The sequence below is a fragment of the Peromyscus eremicus genome, chromosome 4 (assembly GCF_949786415.1).
Source record: "Peromyscus eremicus chromosome 4, PerEre_H2_v1, whole genome shotgun sequence".
NCBI classification, from domain to species: domain Eukaryota; kingdom Metazoa; phylum Chordata; class Mammalia; order Rodentia; family Cricetidae; genus Peromyscus; species Peromyscus eremicus.
Genome location: NC_081419.1, coordinates 54,734,652 through 54,753,018, shown reverse-complemented (window position 1 = coordinate 54,753,018; position 18,367 = coordinate 54,734,652). Strand labels below are relative to the sequence as shown.

Here is an 18,367-nt window from a genome sequence, read left to right as displayed (position 1 = left end):
ATTTCATGACTAACTGAACAGGGAGGACAGGGAGCCAGAGAGTAAGTCAGTAAGCACTGAGGTTTGATTCGAGATTTGATTCAGGGGCCCAGGCTTTTAAATATCATCTTCTACTGAAGTTCAAGCCAATACTGGACGACATGTGGTACAGAAATTTCTAAGACATAGGCCCCACCCTTACCAACTGAACACAAGGTAAGGCTCCCTCCACCACAACCTTCCACGGATTCCAAGGTAGACATCAGTAAACCAAAAAGAGAAAGGTTACAAACTCTGAAATATCACACAACTTCAAGGTTAATTTCTTGGACAACCCTGAAATGAACCTTGAGGTTGTGTAATTTCCAGTTTCTAATTCTGAGAACTAAGAGTCAGCTGGCTTTAGCTTTGGGACTGTAGTGTATGACACAGAGCAAAAGATGTAATTTTTTTTAGGCCTGAATACTGCTCTCATTTTATTTACCAAGTGCCTGACAAATCACTAACCAGGCTCGGCTGCATGTCTTTGTGTCTTCAATCTGTTAAGGTGGAGATAACTAATATCCCTCCTGTGGGACACAGAGTTGGCATTTAATGTATACAAAGCGCCGCCCAGAGACTGGCCCACAGCTGACACTAAATGGTAGCTACTATCCAGCTGTAAACATTACACAATCAATTAGGGAGCTCACATATTCTTACAGAAACAGGAGGAGGCCTGTAGCTGTCTGTGCAGGGATCCTTCTGAATAGATGAAGCCATAGTTACAGGGCCATCTTATTAGTCAGGCAACCCAGTAACCCTCATCAGGACCACGGCATGACCAGCGCATCAGAATTCATCATGCAAGCTATCCATGGGAGTGGAGGCAAACGCCCCGGACATTCTCCATGGGGAGCCAACAGCGGCAGTACAAGGTGGACTCTGCAGCCACCCGAATACCTGAAGAGGATGAGGCTCAGGTAGTCGCCTGGGTCATTGCAATCATTCCCTCCAAGGAATACTTTTCTCTGCAATAACACAAAACACTAGAGCTGTGCTGCTCACCCTTCCCAAAGCTGTGACCCTTTAATACAGTTCCTTGTGTTGTTCCTCGTGACCCCCCGACCATAAAATTATTTTCGTTGCTACTTCATAACCGTAATTTTGCTACTGTTATGAATCGTAATGTAAATATCTGCATTTTCTGAGTCACTAGAACCACAAGGCCACGCTGACACAGTAGGAATTCTAGTTAGCAGCACCTGTCGGGCCTGTACTGAGAGAGCAGCAGTGTGTGGAGTTAAGTACCCATAAGTGCTCTGCGAAACTCAAAGTTAAAAATCTTAGGAACAGTGCCCACAAAAGATCCCCATAGGACAGTGGGGAAACCCATAGGGAGAAAAGCAAAGTCACCACAGTGCTTCTGCTCTGAAAGGGCAGTGTCTTTACGAATTAACACCTACAGACTCCACTCACACGGCCTGTGTTTGGAAACCTTTTATCCTAAGAAATACTGTTTGTCTCTTGAATGGGCTAGAAGCCCAGTGCAATGGAAACTCCCAGGAATCTATGAGGGTGACCCTAGCAGTGGGGGATATGGAGCCTGAACTGGCCATCTCCTGTAACCAGGCCAGACTTCCTGTGGAGGGATTGGGACCCACAATTTGTCCTACCTCCACGATATGCTGGGGTAAAGGTGGTGCAGAAATTATGGGAGTAGCCAACCAATGACTGGTCCAGCTTGAGACTCATACCATGAGAGGGAACCCACCCACCCCTGATACTGCCTGGAGGGCAAGGACCCAGAGGCTGGACAGTCTAGAGACCTAGGATAGAACCAAACATGACTGGCAAAAAAAAAATAAAGTCAATGAAATGATTCTTAATGATACTTTGCTATACTATTGATTGGTGCCTAGCCCAATTGTCAGGGAGGCTTCACCCAGTAAATGATGGAAACAGATGCAAAACATCAGGCAGACTTTGGGGGAATCCTGAAGAAGAGGGGGTGGGGAAAGGATTATGGAAGTCAGAGGGGTCAAGGACACCCCAAGAAAACTCACAGAATCAACTAACCTGGCCTCAGAGGGGCTCACAGAGACTGAACTGACAACCAGGGAGCCTGCATGGGACTGACCTAGGCACTCTGCATATATGTGACAGTTGTGTAGCTTGGCCTTCTTGTGGACTCCTAACAGAGGGAGCTGGGGTGTCTCTGACTCTGTAGCCAGCTTTTGGGACCCTTTCCTCTAACTGGGTTGCCTCATCCAGCCTTAATAGGAGAGGAGGTGCCTAGTCTCACTGCAGCTTGATATACCATGGCTGGCTGATATCCATGGGAGGCCTGCCCTTTCCTGAAGACAAAGAAGGAGGAGAGGATGGTGGGGGATAGAACACAGACAGGGAGGAGAGGAAGGAGAGGAAACTGTGATTGGGCTGGAAAACCAATCAATCATCAATAAATCAATCAATCAATCCAGAAATGAAATACTGCTTGCGGGGCTGGAGAGGTGGCTCAGCAGTTAAGAGCACTTGTTGCTTTCGTAGAGGACCCAAGACCCACATGGTGGTTCACAAACATCTGTAACTCCAGTTCCAGGGGAACCTATGCCCTCTTTTCTGGCCAGTATAGGTACCGGGCACACACATAGCACATATACATACATTCAGGCAAAACACTCACACACATAGAAATAAGTAAATCTTAATGAAAAAGAAATGTTGCTTGCAAACATCCAAGTGCTACCCTGATACCTGAGAAACATTGACTACAGAGGGACAAAGGAGAGGCTACAATAGCCTTTTAATTCCCATAGTTGCCTTTAAGTGGAACCAGAACCAGAACCTACTGCTCAATTCATCACTTAAGACCCTGTACTCTAAACATTTAGCAACATTAGTTATATAGCAACATGGCTATATAGCAACTCAGAGGCTAGCCTGAGCTACAAGAGACCTGTTTCAAAAGAAAAGTAGTTCCCTGTGGCTTGAAAAGGACACTGGAGTTAATCTACAATCTTACACTGTCACAATTACCTAGAATTCATAACGGTTTTCATCTAATAGTCACATAATTTTGCTAACTGTCAAAGAAAAAGCTCCCTAATCTTTTAAGGTTTATATATGCACGTGACAGGCACAGCTGGATTATTCCAGGCCTCCTTATGAAGTCAGACTGTGTATATCCATGATATGTCTATGTGTACCATAAATATTTGCTGAAGAAAGAACAAACAGTGGCTGTAATACAGATAATGTCTCAGTTCCTGTCGGGCATGACTGCATGACCAGGAGATAAAAGACAGGTAATAAAGAGGAGGGAGCCAGCCCAGCTCATGCCTCAGTGTGATTAGAAAATTGCCCCCACTTCCTACAGGGCGTGTCTTTCACCTTCATTTAATTTCTGGTTTAAATTTATGGTGATTATTAAAAAGCTGACAGAGAAATAATGATAGAGAAAAATGATAGAGAAACCTCTTACATATTTATTATATATATATAAAAAAAAAGCAAAGAGAAAACAGAATTGAAAAATATCCATGGTAAGCAATGGAGTCTTTCAGCTACTTCAGCATATTTTATTTTTTAATGCACATACAATTATTAAAACCAAAAATTGGAATTGTACTGTATTTCAGTTTATTAACCTGCTTTTTCAATTAACTTTCCCCAAGCCTTAGATATTCTTCAAAACACTTTTAAAGGGCTGTGTGAGATCTCACTGGATGGCTATGAAAGGCTGTCTGTTTCCTCACTTCTGAACACTAGAGAGCCTCTAATTTTTCACTGATATCAAATATTTTGATAATCATTTTGTGCACAACTATTCACATGCATATTAAATTATAAAGTGGTATATAATGTTTGGTAATTTCCTACATGAACACAGTATATTTAGAGCATTGTCTCTCCTATATAATTTCTGTTGTTTCCTTAGGATACATTGTTTAGAAGCTAAATTACTGGTCCTCAAGCATGACCTTATTAAAGTTTTTTGTCTAAACACTGCTAGATCCCAAAAACACAAAATCAATGTATAAGTTTGGCAGCACTGTGAAAAGCATGCACGTCCATATAAAATCTCACCAGGGCTAGCTATGATGGATGTTACAAAATCAGCTTCGAGTTAGGATTCAAAGTAAATTTAAGTCTGGTGCCTGGAACGTGAACAAGGACATGCATGGGGGGGGGGGGGTCCCATTTGCACAGCATTTGTAACCTATAGTTAGACAGGTACACTGGGGAGTGGGCGGAGGATGTAAAAGTTTTACATTTGTTCCTTAAGCAAAATAAAGGTTTTATAGACATAGGGTCCTCCCACATGATATTTGATAGTCCTAACGAACACCTCAAAGTCTATTCTGACTTCCAAACACCAGAGAATAACAGACTCCAGGGAATGACAGACTTCCAGGGTCTTTCCAACCATCTACAGCGTGAGAGGCCCTCTGGGATTCACTAACACCCTCTATTTGGTGTTCTGCCTACGAATCTAACAAGCTGTGTTAAGCTTGAATCTGACAGACGGATCTGCTGCTGTAAAAATGCCATTCAAGACCAGTAAGCTCGGGGTACGTGAACACGGGCGAAGGCAGGCCCAGAGAACCGGGGGGCCCCTGCAGGCCCCTCAGGAACAGCAGCAGACTCCTACCCGCTAATGATGACTTCTGAATCATTCGTGGGTAACGAGTGGCTAAGTGCCAGGTGTCACACTTCTCTCCAGTGGTCTCTGTTTCAGCACTTGTCATATGTGCCGAATGTGTGCTGTAAACAGCGAATGACAGTGGCGGAGACAACGGGAAGCTGGAAGTGGGAAGGGCTGCTCATTATCATTTCTAATGGGAAGAAAGGCTAATGGCAGTTTGCAGGAAACGAACAACCCAAACTTTGCATTCCAAAGCCAATCTATGCAATGAATGTATAGACAAGTCAGCAAGAACGATGCCGTTCACTAGGACAGCTAGCCTCCATGACGCCCACGAAGATTGTCTGGGGTACCATTAGGTTTACAGTTTACTAGGTCAAAGAGCATAGGAATATCAGCACTGATGCTCAGGGGGAGCATGAGGGGACAATACTAACCCAGAAGTGACAGACAGATCCCGCTTTGTGGAGCTCTCCTCTCAGTACCCTGAAGGCCCTTCTCTCGGATGTCCAGCCTGACTGGCTTTGTAATAAGTAACTCTATCAGTGTGGTGGCCAAGATAGGGCCTCCAGAAACAGAGAAAGAGAGCAAACCCTGTCTTCATCATGCACTAGCTCTGGGCTATACTCCCATATTTTAGTTCTCTGGAAAAGGTACTCATGGCCAGCTTCCACAGTGAGTGCTCATAAAGGACGTTGCTGGTGGGGTTCTATCTACTCATAAACTCTGCCTCACATTTAGGATTTTCAGAATATCCAATTAGCACAAGGTGCCTAAATCGAAACTTGACTAGAGTATGAACTACCACAAAGGAAATACTTTCTCCTCCCCAACCAAATACTAACAAGGAGCAACCCATCTTAACTCCCAAGACCAGAAGAGACTGGCATATTCAGGGTAGTGTGGCCATAGACAGAAATATTAATTTCTTATTGAAAAAAAATTTCTTATTGATACTGGTCCTTAATACTGAGAAGTGAGCCCCCCACAAAACCTGGGATCCCCAAAATGCTAAATTTAAATTGGAATAAAGTCAAAGATTTATTAACACTGAACACTAGAGATTTAGTCTTTAATACAACTCTGGAGAGGACAGGGCAGATTTTCTAATCAGGTTCAGGACCTTTCTACACATCTGCATGGCCACTGGATTCTACAGAGATGCAAAAATTCGTGTTATACTGCTCCCCACGGAGAAGACCTGAGAGGGTTTAAACCACAGATTAGGTATAAAACTGGTAATACTTGTGGTTTTTCCTCTCAAAATTAGAACATTTGGGGCTGGAAATAGCTCAGCTGGTAAAGAATTTGCTGCATATGCATGAGGACCTGGGATTGATCCCCAACACCCACATAAAGCTGAACAGGGCAATGTGCACTTGTCTGTAATCTCAGTGCCGGGGAGGCAGAGACAGGCAGAGCCCTGGGGCCTACTGGCCAGCCAGCTAGCCTAAAAAGCAAGTCCCGCATTCCAGTGAGAGAGCTTGTCTCAAAACTCAACATATTTGGCTCCTGGGAAAAACATCTGAGGTTGATCTCTATCCTCCACACAGACACATGCATGCATGCCCACATACATGTATGTATACCTGCACCACACACACTTCATACCATGCACTTACCCACACAAACACAAATGTTAAATGTTTCAAAATTAGAATACTTTTTAAAATTTGAGATAACATTGTATTTTGCACAACTCAAAGACAGAAACAGATTTTGTATTCATAAAAGAAGCATCCTGTGTTTCAAAGTAGAACCCTGGTTATCTCACTGAAGATGATCCAGGGATTTAGAGGAGACCAATTCCAATCCAGTCATAGATAAGCTGGATGATTTTTTTTTAAATCACTCTGTCTGTCCAAGAAGAGGACTTGTTATGAGAACTTAGTACACCAGCTATAGACATTTATTCTAGGAGCCTTTTTCACACGGACTACAGATGCTGATGTGGCCATCAGAACAGAGTTATACCAGCATGTAGGAACTGACTCGTTGCTGGGGATGGCCTCACGCTTCACCAGTGGGCACGAGTGAAGGGCTCTTGTTGGTTTTGAAATATATTGCTCTTGCTAGCTAACACATAAGAAAATTTCAAATGCTTGTATGTGATGGCTAGTCTTTATCGTTAATTTGACTAGACTTAGATTCACCAAGAGAACATGCCTCTGGCATGCCTGTAAGTGGGTGTCCAGAGGATGAACTGAAGAAGGAGGGCCTACTTCCTGACTGCAGATACAATGTGACCAGTGGCCTCACACTCTTATTGCCATATCTCCCCACCATGATAGACTGTGTCCCCTCAAACTGTAAGTCAGAATGAATCCTTCCCTTATCTCTCTTTTGTCAGGGATCAATAAAAGCAACTAATTAAGGACTTGGGAGATAGCTTGTTTGACGAGGTGTTTGTTGTACAGGCATGAGAATCCCAGTGTAGCAGCATGTGTCTGCAATCCCAATGCTGGGAGAGCAAAGGCAAAAGCAGATCCCTAAAGCTCACTGGCCTGCTAGTCTCAATGAACTTCACGTTCAGTGAGAGACCCTGCCTCAAAAAATGAGATGGAGAGCAAGTAAGGAAGACACTCAACATTGACCCCTGACCCCCACAAGCATGCACACACATGTGTACCTGCACCTGTAAGTTCACACACACACACACACACACACACACACACACGAAAACATATTCATATAAATCATATAAATATTTACACACATACATCATGAGAGGATGCGAGTGTGTGTGGGCACACACACACACACACACACGTAACACACTTATGTAACAGAAATCTCTAACAAGAATTGATCATGATATTGAATATAAATAATAAAACTGGAAAGATCAACTACTAATCTATGACTTATTTACATTTTCCCTTATTTATGATCTCTGAACTTCAGCTAACTTTGTATTATTATATATAATTTCAGACATTTTTCTTCGATTTTTTTTTTAATAAATAAAAATGACTAATTCACTTCAAGACTGACAAGATCTAACCTGAGGAGCTGTGACAGTTCACTCACAGGAGACAGCGTTAGTGGAAATGATACATTCTGACCCTGTGTTCTTACAGCCATGACATCCAATTTTCTGAAATGTCTTGATCATGGTACAAATAAATACAATCATCGGCACTAAATAGGACACTCTCTTGAGCCTGCTCCGTAAATTGTCCTTACAAGGCAGTCTCTGCTTCTGTCTGATAACACTCCCTTCACAGACCTTCGCCACTCACTCCTCCCTACACCCACTCTCAGGGGCAGGCAGAAGAGCCTAGTTCTCTCCACTCCTCTCTTCAATGCTTGGACTAACTAACTAGCCTTCTCCTCCCAACATCTACTCTTCTCAGACTCAAAACCTTCAACGGTTGTTTTCTCTCCTTCTGTCATATCGATTTCACAATTATTTCCCAACAGCTACACAAGCCTCGAAGTCTGCCTTACAACCTTCTCTCCCTCCAACTCCTTACACACATCTTCATTCAAACACACCCTGAACATAGCATATGCACAAGACTACACAAGGTACCAGGGAGACACTGCTGGGTGGATAAAATCCTTGTGTTCCCGGGATTTGTACTCCAGTAGCAGAGACTAGGACAAAAGGATATAATATAAATAGATAAACATATAACCAACATCCGGACACACAAAATGGTGATTAATGTTCTGAGAAAAAAAAAATAAAATCAGCTACATGGACAGTGAATGATAAGGGCATGGAGAGAAGGGCTACCTCATGAGGGGACAGTTAAAAAATGAGTCAAGAGCTGGGTGGTGGTGGTGGCACTCGCCTTTAATCCCAGCACTCAGGAGGCAGAGCCAGGTGGATCTCTGTGAGTTCGAGGCCAGCCTGGTCTACAGAGTGAGATCCAGGACAGGTACCAAAACTACAGAGAAACCCTGTCTTGAAAAACCAAAAAAAAAAAAAAAAAAAAAAGTGAGTCGAGTGTGTGAGGAAGCCAGACACGGCTGGAGGAAAAACTTAGTTAGACCAAGGAGACTAAAGTACATAATAACCTTGAAGTAAGAACACCATGAGCACACACTTGGTACATCTCGAGAATAGACTGCAGGGAAACAAAAGAAATGCAGTGTGGTAAGAGATGGGGTCAGAGGTCAGGCAGACCCAGATTCTAAATGGCCTCATAGTCAGTGCTCAGCAACTCGGCGTCATATGGATGTCCTGGAGGATTGGTGGAGAAGAGTTAAATCTACCTGGGATTTTGAAGGGAACACTGGTTATTCTGTGAAGAACGCCCTGGGAGATGGGTGAGGGGACAAACTGGAAGACCAAGTAGACCAGATGAGGAACCAGGGAGGCTCAGACCAGAATGGAAGGGGAAGAGGTAGAAGGTAGCTATCAGGTTCCAGGGGAAGGAAAATCTACAGGGGTCTCTGTTGGTCGGAAGCAAAATGTGAGACAAAGAGAAGCTGAGATGTTTCCAGGAATCTTGGGATAGATCCATCAAATGAGAATTGTCTGTTACTGAGGGGGAATTTGGAAAGAGGCACCTCTGAGAGGAGAATGATAAAGTCTGTTTGGGATACCTTAAGATCCATTAGCTCCGAAGTGGGTCTTCCTGGGTAAGTTAAATATTACTGTAACAGGCCTACTGATATCCAGGACCAAAGTTCACAAATTCAGATCTTTCAGGAGCCAGGCAGTCCATATAAATAAATATTAGAATAACTGGTAGACAAGGACTGTGGCCGAACAGGTAGGAAACGCCCCCATTTAAACTAGAAGTCACTACAGAGACAATCAGTGTTGCCATTTAGGATCTGAGCACAGTGTCCCTATATCTTCCAGTTTACAAATGCAAGAAAAAAAATCGATATTTTTAATAGCCAAGTATTAGGGGAAAAGTTTCAGAATCTACTAAATTCTAGAAGAGTTTAACTAGAGGTTTTACTTCAGAACTTAACAGTAATCTTAATTAATTGATATATAACACCAAAGAAATGTTGTTTAGCATCTCTCTCCATTTACTTAATAAGAAAACTTTTATTTCCATATGCTTCAAGGGACAAGCTTTATTTGGGGAATTTATGAGGACACCTTAGATGTCTAATCAACTCCTTTGTTACCCCTTTGGAAGTTTCAGTGGCATGTTTATGTTGCGAAGCTGTGAGGTGTGGCAGATCACACACACAGGCAATTATGTTAGGTGTCCTAACATCTGAGACCAGAGTCAAGGAGGAGTTCTAGTGGGGCACGTACTGAAGCCTTGAGCGTGTTAAGGACTGAGTGGACTCTTGACCCTGTCACTGGATGAAGAAACACTTAGTGAAATCCCAGGCTCGTCACATCAGGCCCCCATGTTCTGTCTTTCGTCTGCTGTGCTGTATCAATTAGAGACAGGAAAAGACAGCCAAGTGCTACTATGCACAGATGTTCGCTGTTTTATTTATCCATGAGGAAGAAAGGGGAGGGCAAATAAATCTGGCATGGAAAATTTGTAATAAAAAGACAAGGCGAATATCACTGTAAGTTTTTTAAAATACCCTCTGTTTAGAAAAGTTTACAACACAATGTGGAAGATCAACTCATAGATCCACAAAGTAAACAATACACAAATGCAGAGCATTACCTACAAGCTCTATGCCAAGGTCAGTGAAGGAGAAGGGAAAGTGATTTTGAATGGCCAGTGAGAGTCTCCCATGAGCCATCCTTGATCCTGAGGAAACATTAGAGGGTGGAGGTTGGGAAGGGACTCCACTCAGGGAAGATGAGGCAGATATAGAGATGGGACAGATTTCGGAATCACAACACACAATGTTACACGTTGTGAAATGGGGCTGGACCAGACTACATCTTCAGTGGACACCCAACCCATAAGGAAATCTGGCTTTACTTGTGTAGAGAACAGGAAGCCCTTGAACGGTTTCATGACTCTGCCATATTCAGGGAATTAGAAATGATGAGGTCCTGAAGGTGCTAGTGAGGTAAGAGTCCTCAAAGGCCCTGGGAAAAGGTGAGAGAGTCTGGACTGGGGAGCTGACAGTGGGAACAGGAAATGATGTTCTAGAGGAGGAAGCTGATCTACAGAGTTAATCTAGCGACTACAGGTGAAACCAAGGAGAAAGACACGGAACAGGCCCCATGTCACTGAGAATGGGTCTCTGACAACAGACTGGCTCATATATTGCTTTATGTCACAGATGGAGAGTAAGACATCTAAGCAGAAATGTTTGAGCAGCTCACCAGCACTGTGCACCTAGAACCTGTAAACAACAGGTAAATAAGGTGCATTAAAATACTCCTGTGTGGGGCTGGAGAGATGGCTCAGTGGTTAAGAGCACTGACTACTACTACTACTCTTTCAGAGGTCCTAAGTTCAATTCCCAGCAACCACATGGTGGCTCACAACCTTCTATAATGAGATCTGTTGCCATCTTCTGGCCTGCAGGGACACATGCAAGCAGAACACTGTATACATAATAAATAAATAAATCTTAAAAAAAAAAAATACTCCTGCGTTCTCTGCTGTGTATCATATCCTTCACCAGGTGACTAGGAGAAAGACAGAGTTTAACTTTGCAACACAGCAGTATCTGGAAAGATGTCTGTTAAATCAGAGGAAGGGAAGACTGAACGAAGACTAATTTGTCACACTTTCTCTGTGCCCTTGTATCATACAGATGCATATAAAAGTACTACACCACATCACAGCATATGCTAAACTTTCAAGTTCTCCACATTTATTCTGTGTTTTAGGGTAGTGATGGAGGTGAGGAGGAAAATGGATGATCTTTATTCCTTATTCTTCTTCTCCTCTTTGAGGGAGATGAACAGACACAAAAGAGAAGTCAGGAAGCAGAGGAGAAAGACTTTGGGAGTGTGTTCCACCTACTGAGATACACAGGGACAAAAGTAAATTGTCTCCTTAAAAAATAATAGCCATGCCAGGTAGTGGTGGCACACGCCTTTAATCCTAGCACTCAGGAAGCAGAGGCAGGTGGATCTTTGAGTTTGAGGCCAACATGGTCTACAAAGTTCCAGGGCAACATGGACTAAACAAAGAAGCCTTGTCTTGAAACTCCCCTATAATAACAATAATAAGAATAATGATAATGATAATAATAATAATAATAATAATAATAATAATAATAATAATAGTGTGCAGCCTTGGCTAGCCTGGAGCTCACGATGAAGACCAGGCTTATCTTGAACTCATAGAGATCTGCTTGCCCCAGTCTCCAGAGTTCTGGGATTAAAGGCATGTGCTACATAGTGAGACTTTGCCCCAAAACAAAAAAACTAGTACTTGCATTGTCTAAATTTCATGATCAATTTACATACACTCTTCCCATCATCAGACTTTCCACTCAAAGCCAGTCAGGAGTCATCCATTCAACCTTCAGGCTCCCTGCAGCAGGCCAGGGTCCCCAGTGTCCCTGTCATTTGAAGGTGGGGCCTAGAGCTCAGGTGCAGCAGGCTGAGCAACAAGGCATGACAGCTGTTTCCATAGCAGTCATCAGTCTTTTTTTATTTCCCACAGGTCTCCAGGGTGAGCTGGGTCAATGTCTTCCTGCTCCTTAGCAACCAGGAAGGCCACGTGACTTATACTTTCTCAATTTAAATGCTCAGAGCAAGGGAAAAAACTGGAGAACCCATAATAGGAAAGAAGAGAGAGGCAGGTAAAGGGTAGACTTGCCAACTTAGGGGGCATCTCAGCATGCAGTAGTTATTTAACACCAAGTCCTTTCATTCATAGCACCCTGAGTCTCCGAGAATCTACAAATGCATCGCACTAAATATTACATCGGGTAGTCACAGATTGGTTAATGGCAGTACTTCTGAGACAGTGTATGGGTATCCTTTCTGAACACTGTAACAAAAGGCACCAGCATTAAAAACTTCCCCAAGACCCTCTAGGAGGAATGTCTGCATTAGGATCTGTGAAAAATACACACAGGAGAAATCACCAGTTTGGACAGACTGCCCTGGCATTTCTTGCTATAAGTGGCAAGGGTATGCTGGGAGGTCTTGAGGTTGGGCGCTCTCTCAAAAGCACCCACAGAAATGCACTCCAACTGCTGTGAATCCATATTTGAGTTGTCCATTTAAAAATGCACGCACAATGAATTATTAATAGCTGATGCACAGCCTGGTACCATGGCTAACACCTATAATTGCAGTACTTGGAGGCTGACCCAGGAGAATGGCTGAAAGCTTGAGAACAGCTTGGGCTACACAATGAGTTCCAGGCCATCCTGACATGGGAGATTCTGTGTCAAAAAAGCAAAAACAGAAAGGAAAAAAAAAAAAAAGCAATAACTAATACATTTAAATCTTTAAATTAGGCAATATGCGCTGGTCATTTAAAATGGGAGTGGAGCAGAGATGTGAGGGATCCTGCAAGACTATTCACTAAGTAAAACTCACACAAAGGAAAATTCCCATGAAAAAGTTGACAAGGTACTTGTAAATTTCCACGTCTACAGCCAAATTCCTATCATAAGACACACATAATGGCAAACGGTTATTTCTATCTGCGCTGGCTAAAACACCGCTGTGGTGTCTACGGCCAGCATTTATATGATGAATCCCCACATAACCATGGCAGCAGAGCAGTCCCCCAAATCCAAATGCAGCAACTGCCAACAAAAATAGCTTTGCAGAAGTGGATCAAATGGGACAATTGGTATATCCCACCATAAATAAGCTCTGACACTTCACTTCCTCCACTGCCTTTGGAAACTGTTCAGTCCTTGTTGCTCAAGGTGTATTACCATGTCATCTGACTCCTAACTCTCTGAGTCTGACAGTGACTAGGTCCCAAGGAACCTGGCAGAGGTTAGGGCTTGCAGAGTACTGTTAGTCTTATAGATTCATGGGTTCTTTTGTACCTCCTTGAAGAAGAGGGAGGTGAACATCACAATCCTGATACTGGCTCCACAGCTACCCAAAGGAACCCCGCTACATGTTGTGGTCGGTGCTCCGAGCCCCCACCCTACCCCCCAAAAAAAGAGAAGCCAGTTTAACAGCTTCACACTATTAGACATAGCTACATAAAGTAAGGGGGTGACCTGCGACATGAAGGACTTCACAACAAACTTTCAGATTCAGTTAGCAATCCCATGCTATCCAAACAGGGTTCTATCTGCAGAAAATGATAAAATGCACTGAGAATCTTCTCCTACCTGCCTGCTTTCCCTCTGAGAGGATGTTGAGGCACTTCTGTGGGTTGGAGTGGATGTTTTATGAGCAGGGGATATGCCCTTCTCGTCCGAATTCATCGCTGCAATTAGTCTAGGGATGTGCACATGAGACCATCCCAATCTTTCCAACTCTCAGACTAAGAACCAGATGATCTGTGGCTTTAGTCCATCTCCCACGAATCAGGCTGGACCAGGAAAGCGCAGGCCTCTACTGAGGTGTCCAAACCACCTAAAAACGAAGCAAACAGAAAGTCTCATGTCATTTAAAGAGAAATAAAAATCATTAAATTTAGGGGAAAATTAATTTGCATTAACAAAGGGAAGTACACACACTTAGACGTGCAGGTCTGAGGCCCAGAGACATCGAGGTTGGAAGCACATGATGATGATGATACAAATATGCAAAATGATTAATATATGAATTCTGAAATTTCTGTGTTAGGAAATTTTATAATAACTCTATAGTTATATTTTTAGAATTTCTAACATTACGCTAATAGATTATGTGAACTTGTATGTGTTCATTAAGATTTTAATGACCCTCTAGTTATAAGACAAGAATTGAAATAGCAATCCCTTGGGCTGGGCAGGTAACTCAGTAATAGAACATTCGTCAAGGATAGGCAAGGTCCTGGGTTCAATCTGAACACCAAAAACTAGTAATTATTAATTTAAAATGAATAATTTCAGTAATTAAGAGAACTTTAATGAACTTGTAAACCTGGATATTCTAAATGACCGAAACTTGTAATCCTTTCTTGGAATTTTTAAATCCCCTGCCATTATATTAAAATAAAAACTACTCAGCTGAGCTGGAGCAATGGCTCAGTAGTTATAGAACACTAGCTGCTCTCCCAGAGGGCCCAGGTACAATACCCAGCACCCACATGGTGGCTTACATTCTGTAACTCCTATTTTAGAGGATCCAGCTCCTTCTTCTGACCTACAAGAGCACCAGGCATGCACATGATACACAGACATGCATGCAGGTAAAACACCCATATAAATAAAATTAAATTTAAAAACCTTTAAAAATAAACATAAACTGCTTATTGTCCAAACCGGAAGACTAGGCTTTGTAAATCATAAATCCAAAGAGCCAAAAACTCTTGGATGAACAGTGGTAAGGCTTCAGCTCAGACTGGCAAAAGGCAGTAAAAATAAGCCAGCACCTGCAGATGATCATTTAATCTGTTCAATGAAGGCAGTCTAATAAGTGTGAATGCAGATTGGGAAGCCAAGGCCTGGTGCCCAGAAGCAGAAAAGTGCGCACGCTATTTAGATCCTTGATTCAAAGTACTTTGTTTTCTGGTCCAAGATGTTTTACAAGTAGATGCTGACACTTGAGCCAAAAGTATGGCAGCTCTGTGATGTGTTCAAGTACCCCCATGGGATGGGGCTGAAATGGCCAACTTATTAAACCACTATCTACTCAGAAGTAAATTCAATCCAAGTTTCAAGCTGTTAGTCTCTGATATACAACCGCCCTCCTTCCCTCCCCCTCTCCTGTTCCCACCTCTTTCTTCTTCCTTCTCTCTCTTCCCCTACCTCCCCACCCCCTCTGTACCTCTACTTGCACAGTCTTCATTAGTATTAATGCTAATATCTTATTTTAATTTAATATGACATTTTCAGGATAACTTGTTCATGATGAAATGGCCATGTGCCGTCTTATTGCATTATGAATACAATGAAAAACTATCAAAATCAAAGAAAATAATAAAGAATTAAATACATCTCAAGATCCAATTTTGAGGTTATTGTTATTATCTATAAATTTGGGGTCTCTTGTGTTTTTAAAGAAAAGGTGTTGTGTAACTTTTCCTGGAAGACTGGGACAACTCACCTCAGATAATGAACCAATGACAGATCACAGTTCAACTTAGTGAACCACTGACTTTATTGGGGTTACTTACAGGAGTATGGGTGAGGGGTTGCATACAGGAGAATGGACAACCCAAAGCAGCTGTATCACTGAAAAACCCATCCCAGCATGGGCGACGGTTCATCAAAGCTACGTCCTTTCAGCTCCCTGTATGGCTTGTAGGCAGCTTGGCTGGTGGGACAATCTCCTCTACCACAAATATGTCTGCTTATATAACCACAAGGAGGGTCCTTGTGAATCTTGCAAGTTCTAGCAACCTCCTGAGACTTGTAAGTTTTATTTACTTCCTGAATATTAGGGAACCTCTCTTAAGGATGGAAATGTTCCAACTGGGCAGAAACTGCTCCACAACAAAAGCATTTCAAGTATCCAGTATCAATTCAAATGATTTTTACATCTCACCCTAATCAATCTAACGTTTGATTACTTGCTGGATTTTTAATGCCTTACAAAAGGAATTTTAAATTTTGTTTGAAGTTTGAACCTACTCATTCTCTATTCCTACAGTATGAGATTTATTATGACCTAAGAAAGATTTATTTCATCTCCACTGAAACACATTTTCAGAAATTGCCTAAACAGTGTTGTAAACCCAAGACCATACATTTCTAAGTCGTCACCAACACAATTACTATATTCAACAAGAAAAACACTGTAACTGAAAACAGCAGTAATATGAGAGCAGAAAACCCCATTTTTCTCCCATTTTCTCCTTGGATCAGTAGGAGCACAAGTACTGTGAAATGCTGTAACATTTGCATTTACTTACACTGAATGAAATACAATTCAGATGTATGATCCAGGGACCAAATTAGGGGAAACTTCTTGAACTTGCTATTTATAGTCATCATAAATGATATGTGACCAGAAAAGCATTTGAAAGGAAAGGACTATTTAGCCTAAGCTAAGCTGTGATGCTGTATGAATAAGCTCCAAGCCCTAGGAGCTCAAAGCAGGGCTCACTGCCTGCTGATTCACACCTTCTTCAGGCTGGGTAGAGAGGTCCTTAGAATTCCTGCATTCCACACTGGTAGAGCATCAGACCCCACGAAAGGGAAGCAAAGAGTTTTGACAGAAACACGGGTTAGTTCTCAGTTGTTGTCTACAGATGATGGTCAATTCCACTCAAAGGGCTCCATGTAGGTGAGTGGCATATGAAATCAGTTCCCTGGGAGAGATGAAGGAAATCTGAACAGAATTGTGTGAGTCACTATAAAAATAAAGGAAACTATGAAAAGCGTGAATGATACAGTGTGGATTTCAAATAGCATGTCAGTGAGTGTTCCTGGTTAAAGAAGAACCAAAAACATTAACAAGGTTCAAACCAAACAAAATTCCATCATGGTGAATTTTAAAAGAAGAATCTGAGTGTGAACCAAATATAGTTGGCACCAATAATCTACTGGCAAAAATCAGAACTCACACAAAGAAAAGAAAACCAAAGTATGTAAGTGTGTGTGTGTGTGTGTGTGTGTGTGTGTGTGTGTACAGTCTCAAACACCTGTGAAAAATTATTCCCTCTGTGGAAATAAAATCCATATACACAAAGAAAATACAAAGTTTATTTAGACTGAGGGGAGGTAGCCCTAGAATACAAGCTTTTTCACAAAACTTAAGAAAAATAGTGTCTTCGATTGAGCTAAGACAGGTTTGGAGACAATGGGGTTGACCTAGTTACCAACTTGAAGCTATTAATGCCATCAGAATTAGGATTCAGCAATTAAAGTGATAGTATGCAGTACAGCATGGGTCTTCAGGGAAGAAGTCATCTTACTACATTTTATTTTATTATCCCTTAGAAGCCTGCTTGTTTTCTAACGAGAGCTAGGAAGAGAGTGGACCCAGACGGCAGGAGGGGATGTAGGGAGGAACGGGGAGTGGGGGGGGGGGGGGACTATAATCAGGATACATATTATCTGAGAAAAAATATCTATTTTCTATAAAAGGAAAAAAGTGTTAGAATAGGTTACCAAAATAGAAATACACAGGATGAATAAAAGGTTAAGGGGATGCCTGAAGAAAGAAGAGAAAGAAAAAGAAGGAAGGAAGAAAGGAAGGAAAGAAGGAAGACAGAAAGACAGACAAAATTGAAGAAATCATCTTGCAAAAAGAAAAAAAGGCCAAGGAAACAACACTGAACAGGAACATGAGGCAATTTGCTAAATCTACATATAAAAATGATACTGAGCAATGACTAAAATGAATGACACCCAAAGCATTCCCAAGCATAAAAATCTGATCACATTTTGGCAGGAAAATAAAGTAGAAAATAACTCAAAATAAGACCCCAATGAAATTAGTGAATTTAGACTGCACCATGGGAAGCAATTCAATGAAATTAAAAATTAATCATAAAGTCAGAGCAAGAAAGGGTTTGGAAAGTGCACTTTTCTTTTTTTTTTTTTTTTTTTTTGGTTTTTCGAGACAGGGTTTCTCTGTGTAGCTTTGCTCCTTTCCTGGAACTCACTTGGTAGCCCAGGCTGGCCTCGAACTCACAGAGATCCGCCTGGCTCTGCCTCCCGAGTGCTGGGATTAAAGGCGTGCGCCACCACCGCCCGGCGAAAGTGCACTTTTCTAAGCATGTCTTAGGTTGAAGAAAAATGAAATGGTATTAAGGAATATTTGGAAACAGATAAAAGTCAAAACCCACAGCACTCAACCCTCTGCTCCACCTCCAGGCGCCTCCGTCTCTGTCTGTGTGA

General features: G+C 42.2%; 1 protein-coding gene across 2 annotated transcripts in view; it reads right to left on the bottom strand.

The window, feature by feature from the left end:
• Positions 1 to 18,367, bottom strand: part of Osbpl6 (oxysterol binding protein like 6) — a 104,265-nt gene that overhangs the window by 63,001 nt on the left and 22,897 nt on the right. For both annotated transcript variants that reach the window (XM_059260751.1, XM_059260753.1), the window contains exon 2: positions 13,763 to 14,009. In XM_059260751.1, coding sequence (XP_059116734.1) covers positions 13,763 to 13,858 — 96 coding nt within the window. In that variant the 5' untranslated portion in view covers positions 13,859 to 14,009. The remainder of the gene's footprint in view (positions 1 to 13,762; positions 14,010 to 18,367) is intronic.